General features: G+C 43.1%; 1 protein-coding gene across 1 annotated transcript; it reads right to left on the bottom strand.

Moving 5' to 3' along the window:
• Positions 1-1,442: 1,442 nt before the first annotated feature.
• LOC124276346 (bone morphogenetic protein 10-like) lies at positions 1,443-19,720 on the bottom strand. Its single transcript, XM_046711981.1, has 3 exons — positions 19,291-19,720; positions 8,372-9,063; positions 1,443-1,833 (listed from the first exon to the last, which is right to left on the bottom strand). Exons 1-3 carry the CDS (start codon positions 19,718-19,720, stop codon positions 1,600-1,602), a joined length of 1,356 nt encoding a protein of 451 aa, XP_046567937.1. The 3' UTR covers positions 1,443-1,599.
• Positions 19,721-24,200: the final 4,480 nt, after the last annotated feature.

Raw genomic sequence — 24,200 nt, 5'->3', positions numbered from 1 at the left:
GTAAGTCGCCCTTCCCATTATTTTGGAGCACCGTCAAACGTATGTTTGTGGCTGTCGTGCACTAAAAGATATTTCGATGGAATTAGATAATTTGTTATTCTATTTGCAAAACAGCACTATCCATGGTTAGAAAGGAGGAGACAGTCAAGGAAGATCACGGTGGACTTCAACAATTCGGCAATGGAACCGCCAGGCTAACATCACTGCCCAAGTTACCAGATACCTAAGTTACTGCCAGCTTTCCCGCACGTATGTACCCCAACCCTACTCCAATCCGACTCTGACAAGACGGGCAAGCATACCTCAATGATACTGTCCCGAAAATATATTCAGTACACAACAATGACGACGTTCATGGTTGTTACTAGTAAATACGACATTACGTATGAAATGATCGGGAGGATCGCCCGTCGAGAATATTACTTGTCCCGAAGTAGCGGGCATGCATGTATTTCAAAGGTTGTGTAGAGGATTCCTCCAGAAATCGTCTTAAGTCTGTTCTACGTTACTTGAAATATTCTGAAAAATTCAAATGAAAAATCTTTACTTTTTATAATTCAAATCTGCACTAAACCTAACTCACCGAACAAAACTTTAGCCTAATTGATTATGCAGCACACTAACCCAGTTTGGGTGCCGTTGATAGCGACTATGGGTTACTGAACAGATCACCAGTGGAGATGCCTGCCTGGCGTGTGTACGGTGGCTGATAAGCATGTTTCAGATTGCAAATCGTCCGCATTAACAAACAATCGATCCGAAGGTACAGGCTATCTCCAACCACAGATATCGTACACCGGGCGAACTACATGATAAATAATGGCCAGCGAGCGTCGGAATATGCACAGCAACAAAGCTCTACCGCACTGTAGACACAGACAACTTTACATGTATGTAACGAAAGAGCTGGTTAAACTTGCCCACTGCTTCGTTCATGGTGGCGGTTCATACGTCCCATATGTTCAATATTAAGTGTCCCATGCATATAATTGGTCGAGGAGACGTCCTATCTCGCCTTGTACAGCCTGGAGCCATCAGGGAGAGTGTTGGGCATCTTCTGCTGAGACACCAGGGCGTTTTCCCAGCCACGAGGTGACCTTGGAACGGTTCAGCGGGAAGACGCGCTCTGGAATGAACATGCATAGATCGGTATGACAAGCAGACTCCAGATACAGAGTAGAGTCTCTGAATCTACGTTTCCCATTGCACGTTGGTTCCATGTTGATTATCAGGTTCCGTTATCAGTCACTGACGATGTGGTCACGGGTTGTTCCAGTCAAGCGCACCAGGCAGGAAGTCGAACGTTGATGAGCCGTGAGTCACCAGAACGGGGAAGCAAGATAACATATCTTTTGGTGCTGTTTCACCAAGAGAGAAACACAATAAATGATATAGTACCCGTAGGGTAGCTCCTTTCTTTATACAGCATGTGGCATGTCATCGCACTGAATACACGTCCTTCACAAGGTCAAAGAGAGTGCTTTAGTGCTATATTGGTAACCCTTCCTTGAGACACGGACCAGTTTCTGTTGGAGAAGACATGAACGTCTACCACAAAGACTCATTTGTCCTGGACGACATCATCGACAGGCGAACACGTCAACGACAGCCGCACTCTGCCACCTGCATACCCTCGAATTTCCATTTGAAGGTTGGGACTTTGTTCTCGTCGAGGTACAGGATAGAGATGGGGTTCAGTTTGGTGGGAACGCAACACGCACGTGCCACCTCCTTGGGGCGCGAGGTGTGGAACAGCATCTGAATGACGGCGTGTTTGGTGGGGGTGAGGTGGTCGCTGAGGGGGTAGTAGCACTTCCCCACACACTCGAATGCCTGAAACAGATACACACGTTATATAATACCAAAACCCCAAACAACACAACGTTTCAGGATAAAAAATACCATGATGATTAAACACTGAAAGATTATATTCATACCTACCTACAATAGAATTATCAATTTCTAGGGCTGTGTGGAAGGGAAATGGTTCGGGCGTTCCTCATTACACCGAAGCCCTGATTTAACATGGGCAAAATGTATGATATCCAGTTATGGTGTTCGTGACTGAAGGAGTGAATAGGTTTGGTTTATCGTTGCTTTCAGTAGCATTTCGGTTAAATAAGTTTGATGTGGGGCGAATTCAGGTTCACACACTTCAGCGAAACCTGGACATATAGTAAAAACCTTCAGGGAAACCCATGCAGATAGTCCTGAGAAACCTGGACATGTATTACTGAGAAACCTGGACATATAGTACTGAGAAACCTGGACATATATTACTGAGAAACCTGGACATATAGTACTGAGAAACCTGGACATATAGTACTGAGAAACCTGGACATATAGTACTGAGAAACCTGGACATATAGTACTGAGAAACCTGGACATATAGTCCTGAACATATATTGAGAAACTGACATATAACTGAGAAACCTGGACATATAGTACTGTACTGACTGAAAACCTGGACATATAGTCCTGGAAATGGATATGTATTACTGAGAAAACCTGGACATATAGTACTGAGAAACCTGGACTGAGAAAAACCTGGACATATAGTACTGAGAAACCTGGACATATAGTACTGAGAAACCTGGAAATATAGTACTGAGAAACCTGGACATATATTACTGAGAAACCTGGACATATAGTACTGAGAAACCTGGACATATAGTACTGAGAAACCTGGACATATAGTACTGAGAAACCTGGACATATAGTACTGAGAAACCTGGACATACCCTGGACATATAGTACTGATAAACCTGGACATATATTACTGAGAAACCTGGACATATAGGACTGAGAAACCTGGACAAATAATACTGAGAAACCTGGACAAATAATACTGAGAAACCTGGACAAATATTCAGGGCGAATCTAGGATAACAAATCAAGTTTCTGGCACAGCTGACATGCCACTCAACGAACTGGATCTTAAAGGGCTAATTAAATCATTTGGAGATACATAAACTGTAACAATGATTGTACGTCTGTTTTCATTTTTTGTTTGACTGTTTTATTAATGCCCCCTTCCCACCCTTTCAGAAATCCTCAGTCCTTAACTTTTAGATGTGACGGTGCTCACTCTTTGTCTTTCAACTCAAATCTGTTCTGAATGTATCAGATATGTAGTCGTATTAAGGTTCTTCGTGTCAGTGAGTAACGTCTCCATGTTAAAACTAATTGTACAATGTGTTAAGCCCATTTCTGGTGTCTCCTGCCGTGATCTTGCTGGAACATTGTTAGAAGCGTCGTTAAACCATACTCACTCACTCACTCACTCACTATAATTAATGATCATCACAAGGCTCGCGGGCGTAAATGCCTTGTTGGACGTTCGGTTGATTGATTGTTTACATACTGATAATGAAATATGCTAAATTTGTACTTGTTGAACAGTAGGCAGTCATCTCACTTTCCTTGACTGGTCTTAAAGGTAATCAAACTCAATAAATATACTGTGAACATTATCGAAGGGGAAACGCTTCAGTTGTCAAAAGTGCGTAGCTGTTAAACCAGGGGTTATTTGAACAGGTGAAATATTCATGATGACGCTTAAATAATGTATGCTGCGAAGTACAGGTTATATCTGTATGTTCAAGCATAAAGTAACAACGCTCCCTCATGCATTCATAAAACATGCAGTTTTAGATCAAATAATCCTACATCCTTCACAGAAAAGAATTGATTTTAAAGTTTCACTGCGCACGTCTTCAAAAATACTGGAGATATAAATTTACAAATACCAGTTCTCAAACTGATCAGTAACACAAATGAACCGAGATAAGAAAAGAGAGGTTCACAGCAATAACGCAACATCCCCGTTGTTTGTGATCGGTGTCCGGAGTAACAGGGTCAAGTCTAACGAGGTTTAACTGCATTGTACGAAAAACACGCGCCCAGCACACTGACCCACTAACATTACCCGTCATAGAAATGCTCGTATTTGTCTGGACATGAAGCTGTCAAGATACAAAGGTCATCCACTGTTTATTACCTGTTATCTGCCTGGATTTACGTGACCTTTCCGAACATCTTGGTAGAACATTTCAAACAAAAGTAGTTATCCAAACTACGAGGGGAACATGGTTATAAAACAGTTCTCTGATACGGGTCTTTATTACCCCCGGTAGCCTACGATAACATAGGTGCTGGTATTTTGCAAGAATTTCATTCATAAACATTACGTTAAGCGAAACACGAGGTTGTTCCAACCAGACAGCGAATGGACTTGGAAGTAGGAAAGCGTTCATGCCTGGTCGGTTTACAGGACGAACAATAAATATAACAACTGATTTAAATTAAAACTCTGGAAATATTGCCGTAGACTTCCTCAACATATATTGTCAGTTCCATTTTAACAAAAAGTTCAAGTTTGTTATGTTTAGAAAAGGCTATTGTTATTATTATTATTACTCGCTACAATTATTGACCATATGCTAGAACGCTAGGTTTATTTTAGAAACCGCTTAGAATAATGTCACGATTGTGTCTAGACGACTATATCTGGTTTATCTGACGTTGTAAGTTATCCGTCGAATCATTGGCGTGGGGACAGTATATCATCTCCACACCGCTCAGTGCCACCTGCTACAGACCGTTTCCCCGTTCTCCACACGTGCATCTTACCGCTGGTTGGCGAGGTTGAAGTCATGTAATGGGCAGCTACTTACAATATAGAATGGCGCACATGTCAGATGACACGTGGGTTTATGAGAACAATGTCAGGTAATAAGCGTATTTATTCCTCGTCTTGGCAATTACCAACTTGTTATATCACTATGTTTTAACATATGTAAAGCGATAGCGGTAATTCTGGTTCGGAACAATCTTAGGCAGTTTTATCAAACATAGACAATCTTTAATCTTTATTCCTGTTATTAAACATTTTTATCTTCTTCAGTTTATTTCGGAACTGAGGAATGTTTATATAGATGATGTATATGATGACTAAATACTTCAGTATTTCAACTTTTGAGACCACTTCCGGTGAGGCCAAGACAGTAGTAAGATTGCATACAATTTGGATGTATCAAGTGACTTCTATTAAACTAACAAGGCACAACCTCCAGGTTTTCTGTTCTAATGTGTAAGTGTACGAGTGCTTCCAGCGCTGTACCAGTCTTTATACATATATGTCGGGGTAACACGAAACATGGACTCCAAGCATTTTACACATAATATATGGTGAATCGAAAGCTTTAAATACTGCCCAGAAATGACATGTTGCAACTTTAACTGATTTAGGTTTCTATCGATTTCAAATTAGAGAGAAAAATTAGATTTTAGTTCTCGCTACGGCTACAAAGAGAGCTAGGGCATTCCATTACATGTCACTTCAGAATGACCTTATCGCGAACTTGTAATGACTTACGAAGTCTACAATAGTCAATAGGAAAGCAGCCTTTTCGAGTGTAACGACTTGTTTCAAACTGGTAATTTCAATTCCGGATCACGCTTTTGAAGAACTACTCGATTTAAATTCCACATGTGAAAAAAAATGTCTTCTAGATGGCAGAGATCGAATGGAAGTACAACCATGGCTATGGGAATGTTTCGAAGGTTTAGTCCACTGAACATACACGGTGATTTTGAAGGATTCAGTCTTGCTGCCCGGTCATAGTAGGTACTAATTACATAAATAAAACGGATCAAGGCGGTTAAATGAATAGTCACACCTTGTCGGATAGAAACAAACATGACGTGATGAAAGTTGTCCTAGTTCATCATGACGATGCCGTGAATGAGTGAGGTTAGTTTAAAGCCGTTTTGAAGAACGTTTGCGGTGTACGGTAGACATATGTACAGTCTTTCTCTCTTCTGATTATGCATAATGCTGATTTGATAATAAACTACATTTGCGAGTTCCTATCTGACAAGATGACTGGGCACTTTACAGCTAAATCCGACAATTTACTTCACTACCCGAGTTTTGCTTTTGTCGCCGCTTTTAAGTGTAGTATAACAGGGCGTGTCGGTCTGATGTTGGAGATAAGTCCGAGCACAGGCCCTCGTGTCTTTGCGAGGATTAAAGATTAAAAATATATTGTCATCTCAAATTTTGTACTGATAAACCCGACATATAATCAATACGGGATTCGAACTTATCTCTAACAACCTTAATGAGTGAGTGTGATATGATGGTTTTAACCATCTTCCAAAGGCAAGGGTTAGCTGGCTATAACAGATCAATTTCCACCCTTGCCGAACAATGCTTAAAGTGATTCTTTTGCTGGACTAACGATTCTGAGCATGGTCCTATCTAACTCGGGTAACGAAGTGGACATTTTGTTCGCAAATAGTATGTCGACCGCAGAGCCAATTTCAGTTAGATTAGGGGGGTGAAAGGTATGTGTATCGCCAACTGAGCGTCGAAAGATATCTTCGATGTCTTTATTCAGAGTGGTCCAGAGATCTGATGCACTTCTCGAGTTAGGACCAAGTAACATTTCAAAACAGATTGTCTTAACCGGGTGCTTTTTCAAGCAAATGTAGTTGAGGTTGAATCTGATTGGTCGAACGTAGAAACATAGAAGGGACATAACTTGTAATAGCTATACCCTCTGGTGGCGCTACGATCGAGCGTAGACGTTCCAGCTAAATTAGACACGATTTTAAACTGGGCTGAAACTGAATAGTGACGGCAACCCCTTGCCCCGGGAAGAAGAGTTTTAGCATTTTATTGCAACCTTATAGCAACCCAGTTATGTTACAGCGTATCAACTTGTAGGAGATAACCCCGAAGTATTACACGTCCATGACGTCTACAATTGATAAAACCCGGAGACACGAGTATGGAGCTGTCAAACCAAGAAACATAATGGAGGCGAGACAGGAGTCGATGCCACGATTATAACAGTGAGTGGATGTTGCTGCAGTTATAAATACTGACAACATTACTCAGCAACCATCCACACTTGTGGGGTATCAGAGCTGACCGAACGAGCTCTGTTTTAGCGCGACAGGCCGAGCTATACTTCCGTTTCACGGTATCTCTTATCGTAACTCCTACCCTGACATGCGACGGTCGTGAGATTGGTTTGTTAATTCACTCGCATCGAGAATCCCCCCGGAAGGTTATTATGTTCATATGTATATTTCAAATACTAATGTGCCTAAAGACATACCGTTAACATTACATTTGTAATCGAGATTGTTGCTGGCGACCATGTAGGCATTATCTCCCGACCACAGGCCCTAATGTACGGATATAGCTTAGTCCTGCAGACACTTCATTTGTGAAGTCGCTGAATTATAGCTGAGAAGATGAGGGTATTGACAGTCAACGATTATATAACATACCTGATTATGAAAGTTACTCAGTTCCTTCAATTATCTCTTTTGCAATAACCCGTGAAGATCCGGGTTAGAATTGGTCTTCAGTAACTAATGCTTGTCGCAAGAGGAGACTAACGGGATCGGGTGGTCAGGTTCGCTGACTTGGTTGACACGTCATCGTACCTCAGCTGCGTAGATTGATGCTCATGCTGTTGATTACTGGATTGTCTTGTCCAGACTTGATTATTTACAGACATATAGCTGGAATATTGCTGACTGTGGCGTTAAACAACAAACGGACCAACCAAACCAACCAACCATTGCACTATGTATGAGTTGACATAATTCACACAAGATGTATCCTGTTGTATTGTGGGTAAGTTGTCCATGTTTCTTATGTTGGGTCACGGAGAGAAACTTAAAATATCCAGCACAGATACATTGCTGGCAAAATAAAGGTCGTAATTGGCTCGATAGAAAGCTTTCGGCAGCTAACCGACAACCATGTACAACAAATTGTTTCCAAAACCAGAGGACCACAAATGCCAAGGATGTGAACATAATTCATCTAGGATCTATTCACTTGAACTGAACTACCGGACCCCCTGGCGTATTCAGCTACCAGCATCTTACCTTGGGCAGCAATTGAAAGACTATACATATGATTTCACTACACAATGTGTGACATCAGATCACGCTACATATAGTGCGTACATTATGACGATTGTTTTTGAAGAATCGTTTAGCTGAGTGTGTTCAAAGGAATTTACGCATTCATTTCATTTAAAACAAACGAAAACTATACGAAATATGAAGTCAAAAGAGGTCAGTTAGTGTTGTGTCATGTGATCGCCACGTGCACGATACTGGTTCAAAATGGACCAATAATAGTGCAAAACGATGCTTATTCGACTGAGTCGAGCCGAGTGCTCTACAATGGTGTGTATGGTCTAATGATTTATCACCTGGGTGTGATAGGAGTAAGGTCAAGAGTATCGCTAGGTATTTACTGCACGAAATAAACACAGATGTCTGGGGGGCAATAGTTTGCTTAACACGGTATTTGTTCAGCCTGTTACTGAATCATTACCTGGTACCCTGACGGCGCTATAATCCACTTGTGCCAGTTTATCTGCTGGAAGCTGACGTACAGCAGACCTCTTCGACAACTGTTTTTGCGGTTCTTCTTGCTTCTCTTAAACCTAGACAGTTGCTCAGTCGAATTAGAGTGTCTATGCTGATGCACGCTCTCCCTAAACATTGCTTCGTCTGCAACGTCCATTTCATGTGTGATCAACTCATGCAGTTCTTTCTCGCGAAGGCTCCGTTTCTGCTTATTGTTTGAGAAAATAATCAACAGGGGTTCATTCCTATGTTTTGGATCAGTGTCTATGTCCATAGCACCATCCGTCACGACGTTAAACACACTTTCTATGCGAACCTCGAGAATCTGGACGTAGCTTATGTTCTCAGCCCATAGGCGCACAGCGGAAGTGACGTCAAAAGCCTCCCATCCACTATTATGGCCGTAAATGTGGCGCGAGGACAATGTCTTGTACCTGTCCTCTGCGCCGAGTTCGATGCCCCGGTCTTGGAGCACTGACACAATCCTGTCAATTCCTGCGTAAGCGTCTCTGTCCTGCTGAACCAGTGTAAACAATCTCAACATGGCGTAGTCTATCTCCTCGTCTCTGGATATGCTGGTGATGTTGAACACAAGCTTGTGTACACGTGTATTGTTGCCGGGCAACTCGACTTTGTTGGTTCCGTTGAAGTCGAAGTCTGGAAACAATAACATTAATAGGTTATTATACATGTTTGATATTACGGGTATTAGCAGAAAGCGCTCGAAAGAGTGATAAGTTTCCTATATTCTAGATATTGTCGGTGCTTACTGGTCACATTGCTTCGCTGAGGCGGCCTGTTATTTATACAATTATCTATTGTTCGTGATATATTAATTATTTTCTCATGTGAATAATGTGTTAAAGTCTCTCTGTAATGCTGAAAATTCATACGTTTTTGTATACTTTTAATATGAAAATTGGACGTTGGGTACAATAATCAGCCGAATACCTGTGCATATATGTGTATGCGTTAGTGCGTTAGTGCGTTAGTGCGTGCGTGCGTGCGTGCGTGCGTGTGTGTGTGTGTGTGTTTGAAACGTCTCGAAACACAGCAACTTTTTTGCCAAAGTAATATTAACTCCAACCTTTTCCAATACATAGCTCGTGTGTCTGGGTACAATGTTTGACCGACAGCAAGGTCATGGTGTACGTCAATTTTTCAACGTAAACGAGGGAAGGAAATTTATGATTCTATGAACATTTAGATCGTTTCTCTGATTGTAGCAAACGAATATTTATCACTTATGAGTTGATCTTGATAGTGTTTTACCCTTGATATTTTGTATAATTGGTTTTCAGACAGTTTTGAAAGTGCCTACAATCTTGTATTCACAACTCCCTTCAAGCATCTAAATTTAGCATTGCAGCTCTCTTTTAGTACAGGCCTTTTCACCCAGGCCTTTTTCGACCAGAAGTGGCAACTCGAAATACGCTGTTTGCCCTCGGCAACAACCCCTGTATCAGCGTTTGTCGCCATAGGTAGATACATACCTACACATCCATCGATCATTGCAAAACGTGTTGTAGATACAGGAAAGACTGGGAACGAGAAACTAATATAACTTCTGTGACCTATGGCCAACTCAAGGAAATTTAGACTTTCAAAATATATAGGTGTCACTGTAGGAATAGGAGACTATTTCCAATCTCGCAAAAACACAGTGCTTATAAAATACGGTGTTCTCTTCCAGGAGCTGTTTACAGGAGAAGAGTGTTCGATGTTTTAATTAAACGTTACATTTACGTAATTGTTCTTAACAATGAAGTCTTGACTTTCCCCAACCCCATCCCCGTCACCCCAACTCCTTGACGTCCGCCAGACCTTGATATCCCAAACAACACCATGACGTCCCCCACAAAACCATGTCGTCCGCCACAATACCTTGACGTCCCCACAACACCTCGACGTCCCCGCAACACCTTGACGCCCCCACAACACCTTAACGTCCACCACAACACTATGACGTCCGCCACACCTTGACATCCGCCACACTACTATGACGTCCCCCACAACACCATGACGTCTGCCACAACATCTTGACGTCCCCACAACACTATGACGTCTGCCACAAAACCGTATCGTCCCCACAACACCTTGCGTCTGCGTCTGTCACAACACCCCGACGTTCGCCACACCTTGACGGCCCCAAAACACCTTTGACATCCCCACATGACACTGCTGACACCCCCACAACACCTTGACATCCCCACAACACTATGACGTTCCCAACAACACTATGACGTCTGCCACAACACTCTGACGTCCACCACAACATCGTGACGTCCCCACAACACCTTGACGTCTCCCACAACACCTTGACAACCCCCACAACACTATGACGTCCGCCACAACACCTTGGCATCCCCCACGTCCCCGTCCGCCACAACACCTTGACATCCGCCACAACATCGTGACGTCCGCCACAACACCGTGACGTCCGCCAAACACCTTGACCTTGACGTCCGCCACAACACCTTGACATACAACACCTCCCCCCACAACACCTTGACGTCGACGTCCCCCACAACACCTTGACGTCCGCCACAACACTGACGACATACGCCACAACACCTTGACATCCCCACAACACCTTGACGTCCCCAACACCTTGACGTCAACACCTTTGACGTCCCCACAACACCTTTGACGTCCGCCACAACACCATGACCCGCCACAACACCTTGACGTCCGCCACAACACTATGACGTCGGCCACAACATCTTGACTTCCGCCACAACACCATGACATTTGGCATCCCCACAACACTATGACGTCTGCCACAACACCTTGACGTCCCACAACACCGTGACGTCCCCACAACACCTTGACATCCCCACACGTTCCCCACAACACTATGACGTCGGCCACAACACCTTGACACACACCTTGACGTCCGCCACAACACTATGACGTCCACCACAACACCTTGACATCCCCACAACACCACCTTGACATCCGCCACAACACTCTGACGTCCGCCACAACACCTTGACATCCCCACAACACCTTGACACAACCCCTTCCGCCCACAACATCGTGACGTCCACAACACCTTGACATCCCTCACATCACCGTCCGTAACAACCCTTGACATCCCCCCACACACCTTGACATCCCCACAACATCGTGACGTCCGCCATAAGACCTTGACGTCCGCCACAACAACCTTGACATCCCCATAACACCTTGACATCCGCCACAACATCGTGACGTCCGCCATAAGACCTTGACGCCCCCCACACGTCCGCCATAAGACCTTGACGTCCCCCCACAAAACCTTGATATCCCCATAACACCTTGACGTCCGCAACAACATCTCAACAATGCAACACTGTCTCACACAATAAAGCCCCTTCGTCTCTTATATCGGAACTTTCACACTCTGTACCGCAATGACGTTATGACATGACACACACACACACACACACACACACACACACACACCCCCACCCCTTGATGATACAGTGACGTCCCTCACTATGGAACCTTGACATCCCTATGACTTCGTCTTCCACCTGACATCTTGACGTTATCCCAAATGACATCTGAAAGTGACCCCACAAAAACACATCAACGTCAGCCTCAAATCACACATGGTCCTCATTCCCATTAATACCTTGATGTCTTCTCCCAATCACTCCTTGACACCCCTAACGACATATCGACATAGCGTTGTTCATGACGTCACGTCACCATGACAAAGTAATATTTTGCCTCAGGGTATTGTATGAAAAGTATAAACCCCGATATTTTCGCTCTCGTAGGTAATAAAGAGGAATATTTGCTGACTGCAGCATAAAACAACCCTCACTCATTCACTCCCGCTCTTAGATTCGTCGGACAGAACACAAATATACACTTGGTCAGTATTTTAGATACTAACTTGTTTGGTCATTGAAACACAGTTGACTTTTTCCTCAGAAAAAATATGTCATAATGAAGACTTCAAACAGATACGTGCACAATCTGGGATTGAAAAGGTCTACTACTATCTAAAGTGTCGGATCAAAGGCATGTTATACATCAAAGTTCCAGCGACACATGTTCGTTACTTGCGTTGTCTGCTAATTATACATCATAATGCTATTTGAAGGTGTTATCTTAATAGGAAGTTGTGAGACCACAGACGACCTCGGCATGAATGTGCTGTAATCACTTGGTGGCTGATATCGACACGTGTTCCCCTTTGCAATCCCTGCGAACCTTGCTACAGCTTGTTTTCCGTGCCACGGCATTCCATAATCTAACCTGGGAGTAATTTTACTTTATGAATGCATCAATCGGAGAATAACTTCAGGTATGTGATAAAATCAACAGAAAAAGAAAAACAAAGCACGCGCACGTTCTCAACTTCCGGTAAATCGGTGTCAGTTTCAAGCGTCAATTACGACGCAGATTGTGAGTGACTGGAAATAGTGGTCTGTTTGTGATAACAGTCGTCTATGGAGATATTGTAAGATAGCCGCTGCCGTTTCTGTCCTAGACACAGGGCATGCGGAGGGCTTGATGAGGAGCTATACTCATGTATCCCCTTGAGGGAATTGTTCTCCGCATTCTCTGGATTGTAAGCTTCAGATGGAACCCAGCACGTGGCCACCCTGAAAGTTGGAGGTAGCGTTATACACTATGTCGTAACCTTGCACCCAGCGCCAACAAAACCATCACTGTGAGATGGCACAGTGTGTGGATATTCATGAAAACACAATAACATACTGACTGACTGAGTTTAGTTTTACGCCGCTTTTAGCAATATTCCAGCAATATCACGGCAAGGGACACCAGAAATGGGCTTCACACATTGTACCCATGTGGGGAATCGAACCCGGGTCTTTGGCGTGACGAGCAAACGCTTTTACCACTAGGCTATCCCGCCGCCCCCAATAACATACACTGATGGTTTAAATACAAGTCATGATCATTTATTGAATCACTGACTAGGGTTTACGGTACTTGTAATATTATTATATAGCCTACTATAATATTATTCCCACGGAAGCCGGAAATGGGTGTCATACAATTTTCTCAAATTATTGTTTTTTTAACAACTTGGCATCCTGATCGTACTCAGTGTTCCAGACAATAGGTCCTCAAGATCTTGCATTACATAAAAGCTTACAAATGTGGATTAGGTGGCAGAAGTTTGTGTCCCTTATTTGGTAATTTACAGACCGCCGAGACATACTTGGAATATAGACAACTGCCGCGTTAAATAACACTCTTGTACGACCAAACTTCAGCAATTCCATGCCTTTGGAGTTTCACCTGTCATACTTGACATGGCTGTTCCTTATACATCTGACAGAACACTTACGGACTGACTGTGACTGAGTGTGTAACGTAACTTTTGTAAGAATCCGCTACGCGGTTCATATTCTTTGCTCAAAGGTTTTCGATTCAATGAACCGAACAAAATACAGTCAATGCTTATAATTAAATTCGACAACGAAAACATGTGGACGAAAATGACGTGATTGATAAACATTCCTTAACTGTGACGTGAATCAGGCGACTTTATGGTTTATGCATATAACTTGATCCGACCACTAATCTCGCAGCCAGTCAACGGATAGCATCATCAAACACATCTTAGTGTCAAGGGAAGTGACGAGAACACCACTCAGGCCGTTAGAAACCGGTAGCAATATATCAGTACAAGGCGGCTGCTTCAGATGACATGGGGGGCGGTGGGGTAGCCTAATGGTTAAAGCGTTGGCTCGTCACGCCGAAGACCCGGGTTCGAAACCCCACATGGGTACAATGTGTGAAGCCCATTTCTGGTGTCCCCCGCCGTGATGTTGCTGGAATATTGCTAAAAGCGGCGTAAAACTAAACTCAGTCAGTCAGTCAGATGACATAGTCAGTAGATTCAGTAGATTCAGACATCAGTTCCCTGAGACAGTGACACAGTGGATAAAAGGCGAGTTAAAATGAAACCTGAAGACATAAAGTTTTGTAACCCAGGTCGAGCAAGCCTTCAGGCCAAGAAAGTATTTTTTCATTCCTTTACGGCCTCGAAGGCTAGTTTGGACGATCCAGAATATGGATCAAGGTCGCCAAAAGTCCTGTGAATGTTGATACAGTTAAGCAGAAAGGGATTTCCTTGACTGTAATTGGCATTCCATGGCAGTCCGTAGTGGTGAAAGTAGTGCGCCTTGGTGTGGTTTATATTGGGAAATGAATGCAATATTACGTGACCAGTTCAGCTTAGCAGAATGCAGGAATTATAATGAACAGAACAAAACTTTAATAATTAGACGTTGTGAGCATCGTTGGAATTCAGAACATACCATGCTCGTAAAGTCATACGGCAATATCGACGGTTGATACGTTTGGCACATTAAAGTAAGCACCAAAGGCAGAGGAGGTGTGAAAACTCCCTGAAATGACCATGGTAACTCCTGATCATAGTAACTACCTGTAAACACCATGGTGTCTCATGATCATATCACACTCCCTCTAAAGACCATGGTTTCTCATGATCATATCAGACCCGTGAAGGTCCGGGTTGGAATTGGTCTTCAGCAAGCCATGCTTGTCATAAGAGGCGACTAACAGGATCGGGTGGTCAGGCTCTCTGACTTGGTTGACACATGTCATTGTATCCCAAATTGCGTAGATGCTCATGCTCTTGATCACTGGATTGTTTGATCGACTCGATTATTTACAGACATATGAACAAAGAGAATTTCTGGGGTTTATCTTCTTTTTATTGTTTGTAAACAATAAAAAGAAGATGAAACCCAGAAAAGTCTCATGTTCATCAAATAGCATTTTCTAAAATGCCAATCAAACATCGCCTCCATATGGCCGGAATATTCCTAAGTGTGGCGTTAAACCACAAACAAACAAACAAAATAGTAGACCTTCAGCCTGCTGTCACCCAGTAACATTTCCCGAACACAAGGCCAGCAGAAAACCTTATCCAAATGCTACAAACGGACATCTCAAACATGGTATCTCATCTGTGTATTCTTAAAACTCACTTACAATGAAAAAAAATAATAGAAGACTATGGCCTCCCTCAAGCATTCCCTCTTTAGGTACCGCCTCCGTTGTGTATTGGTTAGAGCATCCGCCCGAAGAGCGGGAGGTCGCGGGTACGATCCCCGGCACGTCATACCAAAAGATGTTAAAATATGGTACTTGTGGGTCCCTGCATGGCGCTCGGTATTAATGGGTACAACAAGGACTGGTCGGCTCGGAGTCAGTATAATGTGTCTGAGTGGGGTATTCATGCTTCACTGCGGCATGGTATCTCAATGGGCTAGCACTATAAAACCAGCTTAAGTCTGGGCTAGTACAAGCAGCCACACACACACATGCACGTCGTCATATGAGCGAAATAATCTTAAGTGCGACGTTAAACCCCATTTCACCTCACCTCACCCTCTCTAGGCAGGTTTAGTGATAGTTAGTAGTACTCTTAACAAACTCGTAATTTGTATTTGATGTTTTACAAAATAAGGCTGCAAAGAATACTTTAGATAACCAACTTCCAGCTCTCGACATCCGATGCGGATTTAAAAAGTGAATTCTCCCCCAAGTCCCCATCTGGTCACAGCATACACCTCATTATCCATGCCGTGTGATAAGCCTGTCTTCCAACAGCCCTATCAGCGTGATGGACTGCAGGTCCTACTGGGTACGGCAACAGGTAGGTCGTCAGCAGCAACGTTGTCAGGAACATCGTGGGTATGCTTACTACAGCTTCCAGGCAGGTAGCCCTGCTATCTGCCCGGAGGAACACATGCAGGCACTGAAGTTCACCTTCAGTCTGTGTGGTCTGCATAGCATCCAGTACATACTCTTTGGCTTTATAACAAGTGTTTTACTTTTTCAAGATATTAAATTGATGAATACACTGTATGAAATATGATAAATAACGACATTAGATAAATAATGAACTATCTGACGCCAGTAAAACAATAGGGGTCAAGTTGATCCCGAAACTGGAGTGAAGGATGACAGGTCTGAGGTTATTATAGTACCCGGTTCCCATTCACATTGAAAGAAGAAAATAAAGAAAACTATTTGAAATGTAAGCATATCATTTAATAATCTAAGCTAAATATCAGTGTCGATTATCTGCTGAAGCAAATTCCATTGGGCCTAAAAAGCAAAATAGTAGTGGACGTAATATAATTGAATCACTGTCTATCTGCGAGTGGACCGGGTGTTCATTAAAAGGGTAAGCATGTCATACTCTACTGGTAGTATCCCCTACTCACACAGTTTGCACAATGCAGTAAGGGTTTGTTGCCTAACGCTGCACATCAATACTTCTGCCAAAAGCAAGGATATCTTGGTATGCTATCTGGATGCACTTTTCTTCAATTGTGCTTTAAGTGTCGTCAACTGTGTTCTCCTGGTGATTTACGGACATGGGGTTGTAGCTCGCCGGGAGTGAGAAGATACGTGTAATGTTAGCGTCCTGTATCGCGGTCACTGGGACAGAACACAGTAACATATTGTATAATTACACGTTGTCCCGAACCTCCACCTCATTAGTGTCACTTCCATATCCACACAGCACAGCAGCTGCACGCACGGGACATGCGAGTCCTCATTTCTAGCTTGTTACATGGATTTTCTATCTCTCTTTTTCAGAAAGAAAGGTTTTATACGAAATGTAAAACCACACGTGACTGATAATTTTGCAACATTTTGAACTTGTGGAAATCAAACACTTTTGTTTTATTTCTCGGGAATGTTTTGCTACTGCAAAAAAACCCCACCTTTCAAATAACATAAGTGCGATTCTGACTATATATTAAACTCATGTATATCAAGTAGTCATGACACCAGGTGTTTTCAACAACGTCAACGTATCTTGCACCACCGGTAGCATCTGTCATAAACACATGCAAAGGAAAGTCAAGCATTCATCCGAAAAGACATATATGGTATAGGTAAAAATAAGGAACTGAATAGGACATTATTTTTTCACTGACAGATTTTGGAAATATTTTCACATGCCTACCATATGCGTTTTCGAAAATATTACAAAGACTTTAAAAGCCGTAAATCGGGACTTTAAAAGCCGCAAATCTGATCAAACAAATTGGTCCTAGCCAAATTCTCTTGTTTTTATTTTGCCAATCTAAGAAAAGTTTTGGACTTGTATGACAAAGGAAACAGATACGAAAGAAAGAAAGAAAGAAAGAAAGAAAGGGGGAACCATTTTGTGAATTACCTACTTCTTGCCTTCTTCATGTCGTATGGGGTGCTGGGGTAGCCTAGTGCTGTCACCACCGCCATATTGATAAAAGCGGCGTAAAACCCATCTCACTCACTCTTCGTGTCAGATTCTCCGATGACATTTACTTATGGTGCTATGGTAAGCATGTTTAGTGACAAATATTACATCGGTCAAGGAATGACGCTCTCCTTATGTATATTGTGTGGGATATTGTCCTAAAAAAAATTCCCCTACATTATTAAGAAATTCATACAAATACTTGTTTTTTAAAATGTATTTTAGAATGTTGTCAGTTCCACTTCTCTCAAATACATTCTGTGAATACAAATACCACCTTCTTTGATTGTATACTACCCATCAAAAGATTAGACCCACTAGTGTAAATGTAGACACTTACTTCAGTCAACTGTCCTAAACTAGATTTAGCAAAATCTTCCATACTGTTTAAAGGAAGTGTTCACAGATGGACTGATGTATTGTAAAACATATTCGTAACGTTGAAAAAATTTATTGTCATGAGTTCAATGATGAAACTCAGTGAAAATTGACGAATTCTTAAGAAAACTTTACACCAAAACGAAGCTGTCCACATGCACGATATTTGCACATGCTCTTCGGCAATTTGATGCATGTCATCTGCATAAGGTTTGCAGTTGGCTCCCTCAAGTTAGTGGAGAAATTCATCTTCGATGTAACCGTATGTATGCATGACATATAGCGAATGCTTTAAGTGAGCCTAAACTTTTGATGGGTAGTATATTAAGGATTAAGGTTAATTTCTGGTACAAGGATTTGGTGGTCGGTGCAATATATATATATATATTTGTTATATTATTTGATATGTCACTTATACCTAAATGCTTGATCTAACAATGAATTTAGCAATGCTTACATTTAATGGATTTGTTAAACACAGGGATGTTTCTTGGTATTGCCTTTATGTGAAAAAAAACAACTTAATTCTTTGCTACACTAAAGGACAACTGAATTATACATTTGATGTGTAGCCAAAGGGTACATCGTTGGAAGTTGCCAATAAATAAACAATTGAATCTGAGGTATATCAACCGTCACCTGTGACAGTGAAAACATTAACGGAAGAGGATAATCAGTGTCGAACATTTGCCGAGACAGATTCCATAGAGCATCAAATGTAAATGTTTGATGAAAATGATATGAATGGATAAATATTTTTTAGATTTAAGCAGGAATTATACTATTATCTTAACTCCGATGGGGCTGTGTTAGAGCCTTATTGTATAGCAGTTCATACTGTTACCATGCATGTGTGCATGGTGAACGTTTTTCTATGGGTATACTCCAAGGTCTATCTATCTGATTGTATTCAGGTGTGCAGGTGGTGTTTACCTGGTGTACGCTATAAGATAGATGTAACGCCCCCCTTACTATCGCTATTAATGAGCATCCACAACAGAGTCACATCTCTTTGAAGTGTGCTGTTACACAGGTGTACCAGAAAGTGAGTCACATATACCTGTGATGCTCGCTATTATACATGTGGGGTAAAATTGAGTGACATCAGTTTCGTGTACATTATCATACAGGTGTATTGAAATGTAGGTGACACCTACCTACCTAGCTGGTTCTGTATTGATATACCAGAAGGTACGTGACAGCCATCTACGCTATAATACTGACAGCGGAATGTGAGTGACACCTACCTTCTTGGTTGATGTTCATGAAGCTGCGAACGATGCTGGAGGTGGGATGGATGTAGGGCTTGCGGACGGAAAACCTATTGTACAGGTCCATCATATACTCGGGGGGATCCCGATAGGGGTCACGAATATTCCCCTCAGCCCCTTCCGAGGCCAATCCCGGGGGTGGCAATTTCTCTAAGCTGATGTCCTCTATTTCCACCTCTTCGTCTTCCATGTCATCTGGATCCTCCTCGCTGTCATAGTCGTCGTACAGCGTGTTGTATTGGTAGTCCATGCCACCGTCCAGGCCATCTGGGAGGGTGATGTTGCCAGTGACATTGAAGTCACTAACAAGGCTCCAGTTGAATGGAAGAGCAACAGATGGACGTAAGATGGTCGGTAGCAGGAGAAGCAATCGGATGACCTCAGAAATAAGCAGACGTAACCTCATCCTCTAACGGCGATAAGTTGGCGGGAAAATGACGTCTTCGCACCTTCTATCACAGACGACACGATAAGGACACTACATCGACACACATTGTGACAGTGTCGACTGGTATAATATCTCGACTTGGTCTACAGTCATGTTATGTACAATTGGCATTAGCTGTTCCTGAATGTGGGCAGTACCCTATGTGCCTATTCCAATCAGTTGTGTCGGCAAATGAACACCTACAACGTGCTCGCCGTCTTGTACCACCACATTTCACAATCCGGGGTTCTCGCAATCTGCGCTCCACTGTCAAATTACGGCATAATTTACAATGGGTATCAGCGGGAACTCACACGGATCATATATAATGAAATATTATCAACCAGTAGTTGTTTTGCCGCAGAGTGAATGCAAACGGTACTCCAGAGTAGAGACGCATTTTCTCCGAGCCAAGGTTCTGTTTCAGGTGCTTACTCCAGCAGATAAGTGACGAACATGCCATGTGCTCTGGCGGGGGGCAAAGGTGGACCACGCTGCCTGCTTGGGGTCCGCACCCCTTATCTCTAGCAGTCCGTAGCGCCTCCTTTCTTCTCCAACACCGCACTCCCGATAAATAAGTGTTTTGCTTATTATCACAAGATAATTCTTTGATTTGGTAATTACACGTACGATAGGCTGACAGACTCAACTGAGGCTTCTCTTTGTACAATACCACCCTGCACCATTGTTGGTGCCTATAGGATGTTGGCCCGATCTCCTACCTGCTACCTGGGCGGGGGACTGTATACACAGCAAGGGAGCTGTAACACGCGCTGTTTATTATTCTTTCAACAGAACTTAACTTATCACTTTCACTGAAGATCCACGAGTACCTTGGCGTAGCTTCTGAGCTATGACTGTTCTTTTTCGTGTGGCTGGACACCACGTTCAGAGAGTACTAGTGGTGTATTTTAGGAGTACATACTTTACATGGCAGATAGAGAATCCTAATGGCGTTCTGAAGTATATACCAATTAAATATTACAATTTTGCTGAATATGTTTTACATACTTGCTATGTTGAAACGATTGGTTATTTGTATTCCCAATGAGAGAGGTGAGAGAAGATATTAAGTATGACCTTTAACCCCTACTACTGCTTAAAAATCCAAGCCATAAAAATATACAAATATAAATCAAACAACAACTCAATCAAACCTAAACAGTCAACGGCGTTAAGAGCATTGCATATGTTTTTGTGCATATAAATATGAGAAGCTATAGTGCCAGGTGGTACAAACAGGCGTGTGTCAGGGAGTACTTTGAATCCATCGTTTGTTATACTCGGCCCTCATCACATGGGTGAGAGGTTCCAATAAAGAGGCACCATATGCCTGCTACAAGCAACCCTTGTTCCCAAGTTGTCTCATCAGATGCAGTCCCTACAGGTTTGTTCCACCTGTGCAAAACAAACAATGCTATTCTGTTTAATTAACAAACCGACATTTGTTTTAATCGTCATCACATCTGATAGATACCATAAGATGAACGGAGAAGTGCAATACTCTCGCAGTTCTATCACCGGTGGTCACATACAGCTGAGGTTCATATCGCTGCCAGCAGGTGCGTGTCAGACACAACTTGTAAAGACCACAAGTATGCAATATGGTACAGTCAACTTGAAGTGTTTGATTTAGATTACCCGCGAAATATACTGCTCAGAGTTTGGTAAGGATCATGTATTGACGAAACTACCGGGGAAAAGAAGGTTATCACTGACTTCACTTGATCAAACTAAAATGAAACAAAGACGTATGTGAGATTCATGATAATTATTTTACAAACATAAATTCATTGTAATGCTGGTCTTGTATTTAGCGCTATTCATTAAGAAAGAGTCAAGGGATCATACTTCAAAATTACAAAAATCAGAGTTCATTCAAAAAGTGCAAAAAGAGTCACATTATGAGACAGGAGTCAGGGGACGCGTCATCAATAGCGAGTGTGACCACCCAGGGCATCAATACACGCCAACACACGTCTCCTCACTGACGTCGTCAGTCGGCGGATGACGTCAGCAGGAATCCTGTTCCATAAGTCCAAGAGTCTGTTCCTGTCGGTTCGCTGGAGGTGGTACACGCTGTCTCAGCTGACGATCAGGGTGATTCCCAGAGATGTTCAATGGTGTTCATGCCTAGAGAACGCCCTGACCAAGGCAATAAGTTGACGTTAACGTTGTGAAGGTATTCTCTAACAACTCTGGCGGTGGGAGGCCTTGCGTTGACGTGCTGTAGAATGACTCCTCTTAGCTGTTGTCGAATAAAGGGCACCACAAAAGATCTCAACACTTCATCCCTGTATCGCTGGGCATTCAGATTTCTTCGGATGATAACAAGTCTTATTCTCTGGCCACAAACGCAGCCCCATACCATGACGCCTCCTCCATCGAACAGATGAACTTCTTGAAGGCAGTGTGGCGCCAGTCGCTCTCCTCTACGTGGAAAAACTCTAACTCTGCCATCGTTTCTGAACAGACTAAACCGACTTTCATCTGTAAAGAGCTACTCTCTCCCACAGTCACGTCGCTACCATCGGCGTACTGTTCGTGCCCATTGCAGTCTGCGTTTTCGGTGTAGACGGGTCAAGGCAATTCCACGGAAGGGGTGGTTGGCTCCCATACCATGTCGTATGCTGCTAGCATATCCTACTGATGTCGCCGCCGCCGACGTTTCCGTCACGATTCTGTTCCGGAAGTGGATCTGCCTGATGTAGCGGTCTTCGGCCAGTGTCGTGACTCTTGGTCTTCTCGATCTTGGGTGGTCTTGGGTCTGGCCAGTTTGCTGGTAGCGGTTTATTAATTTGCTGATGGTGGCCTGGCTGCAGTTGAAGGTTCGTGCCAGCTGACGTTGTGAAGCCCCCATATTGACCATGCCGATCGCCCTGTCTCGTTGCGCTTGCTTAAGTCTTGGCAGATGTGTTTTGTTTTTGTTACTCCTTGCTTGCTCTGTCCAACATCTGTATTTATGCCCCAATCATGCACGTGCATTTGGACCACTCTCCCACAATTACTTTTTTTCACGTTTTGAAAAATGCGCGAGTTGTACGATTTTTACGGACATTTGCGTTGTTATCGGGATCATGTTGCGTTTTTGCGAATGTTCTCTGCTTGGGTTCAAACCTGTACCAGCGTGTTAGTTTTTTATACAATTACGTTAAAAGTTATAACTTTCTTTTGCCAGAAAGTTTATATAAAATTACCCAGAACTTAAAGATTGATAGTCACCTTAAGATATTACTTTCACGATGAATGGACAGACGCATGCTGTCATGGTCACGGTCGTGATTTTCGTAACTTCATCAGAGAGCACAACGGCATTTCCTGTGGACGTCTGATGGCCGAACAGACTCGTGAAGATCCGGGTTAGAATTGATCTTCAGGAACCCATGCTTGTCGTAAGAGGCAACTAACGGGATCGGGAGGTCAGGCTCGTTAACTTGGTTGACACATGTCATCGGTTCCCAGTTGCGTAGATTGATGCTCATGCTGTTGATCACTGGATTGTCTGGTCCAGGCTCGATTATTTACAGACCGCCGCCATATAGTTGGAATATTGCTGAGTGCGGCGTAAAACTAAACTCACTCACTCACTGATGGCCGAACAAAATTTCAGATGCCAAGAGCATGCATGAAACTGGGTCAACACCTGACGTTGCATCTTTGGTGTCAAATAAAGTGTGATCAGCAGGGCATGGATTAGACAACAACCGTTGTTAGTTACCAAACAACATGCTGATTACTGACAGCGTTTCACCACACAGCGAAGTACAGGTTTCTCTACACGCAGCAAGATATCGTGACTGCCACCACATGCAACTTAATGACTGGCGGAACGCCAGTAGCATTAACGTTTCTATAGAGCGTTATCGTCCCCGTGAAGCAGGTCTCCGGTCAAGCAGGTTATCCATTCACATCCCGCCGACTCGACATCACACGCAGGATCGGGCCGAAGAGCATATCAGTTGGAAAGACTACGCTCCGGATCTTATACTAATGAATCAAAATACTCTCCAGGCTTCAAAGATTGTCGTAAAGATTTCAGGATTCCAACATAGCCCTTCATGACCGCTATGGAGGAGGGTTAATCATGATTTAGGATGGGGTCAGAAGAGCGAGCTGGAAGAACCCAACTCCAGCGAGGCAGGGTGATAGGTATGCGCTGAAAGGATGAGGTGGACGTAGGACGGTATGTAGGTGCTCTTGAAGAAGAGTGGAACAATCATCATTTGCAATCAACCACTATTTGGAGCGATACAACATTGCAAGCCTGGGATACCGTCACGTGGATCACATACACGATGATACACACAATACGATGGACACATATACACACAATACGACGCACACATATACACACAATACGATGCACACATATACACACAATACGACGCACACATATACACACATTACGACGCACACATATACACACAATACGACGCACACATATACACACATTACGACG

This window comes from Haliotis rubra, unplaced genomic scaffold (assembly GCF_003918875.1).
Source record: "Haliotis rubra isolate DU_JTF1 unplaced genomic scaffold, ASM391887v1 Scf105, whole genome shotgun sequence".
Taxonomy (NCBI): domain Eukaryota; kingdom Metazoa; phylum Mollusca; class Gastropoda; order Lepetellida; family Haliotidae; genus Haliotis; species Haliotis rubra.
Note: the sequence above shows the minus strand (reverse complement) of the source record. Positions and strands in the feature narration are given on the sequence as shown.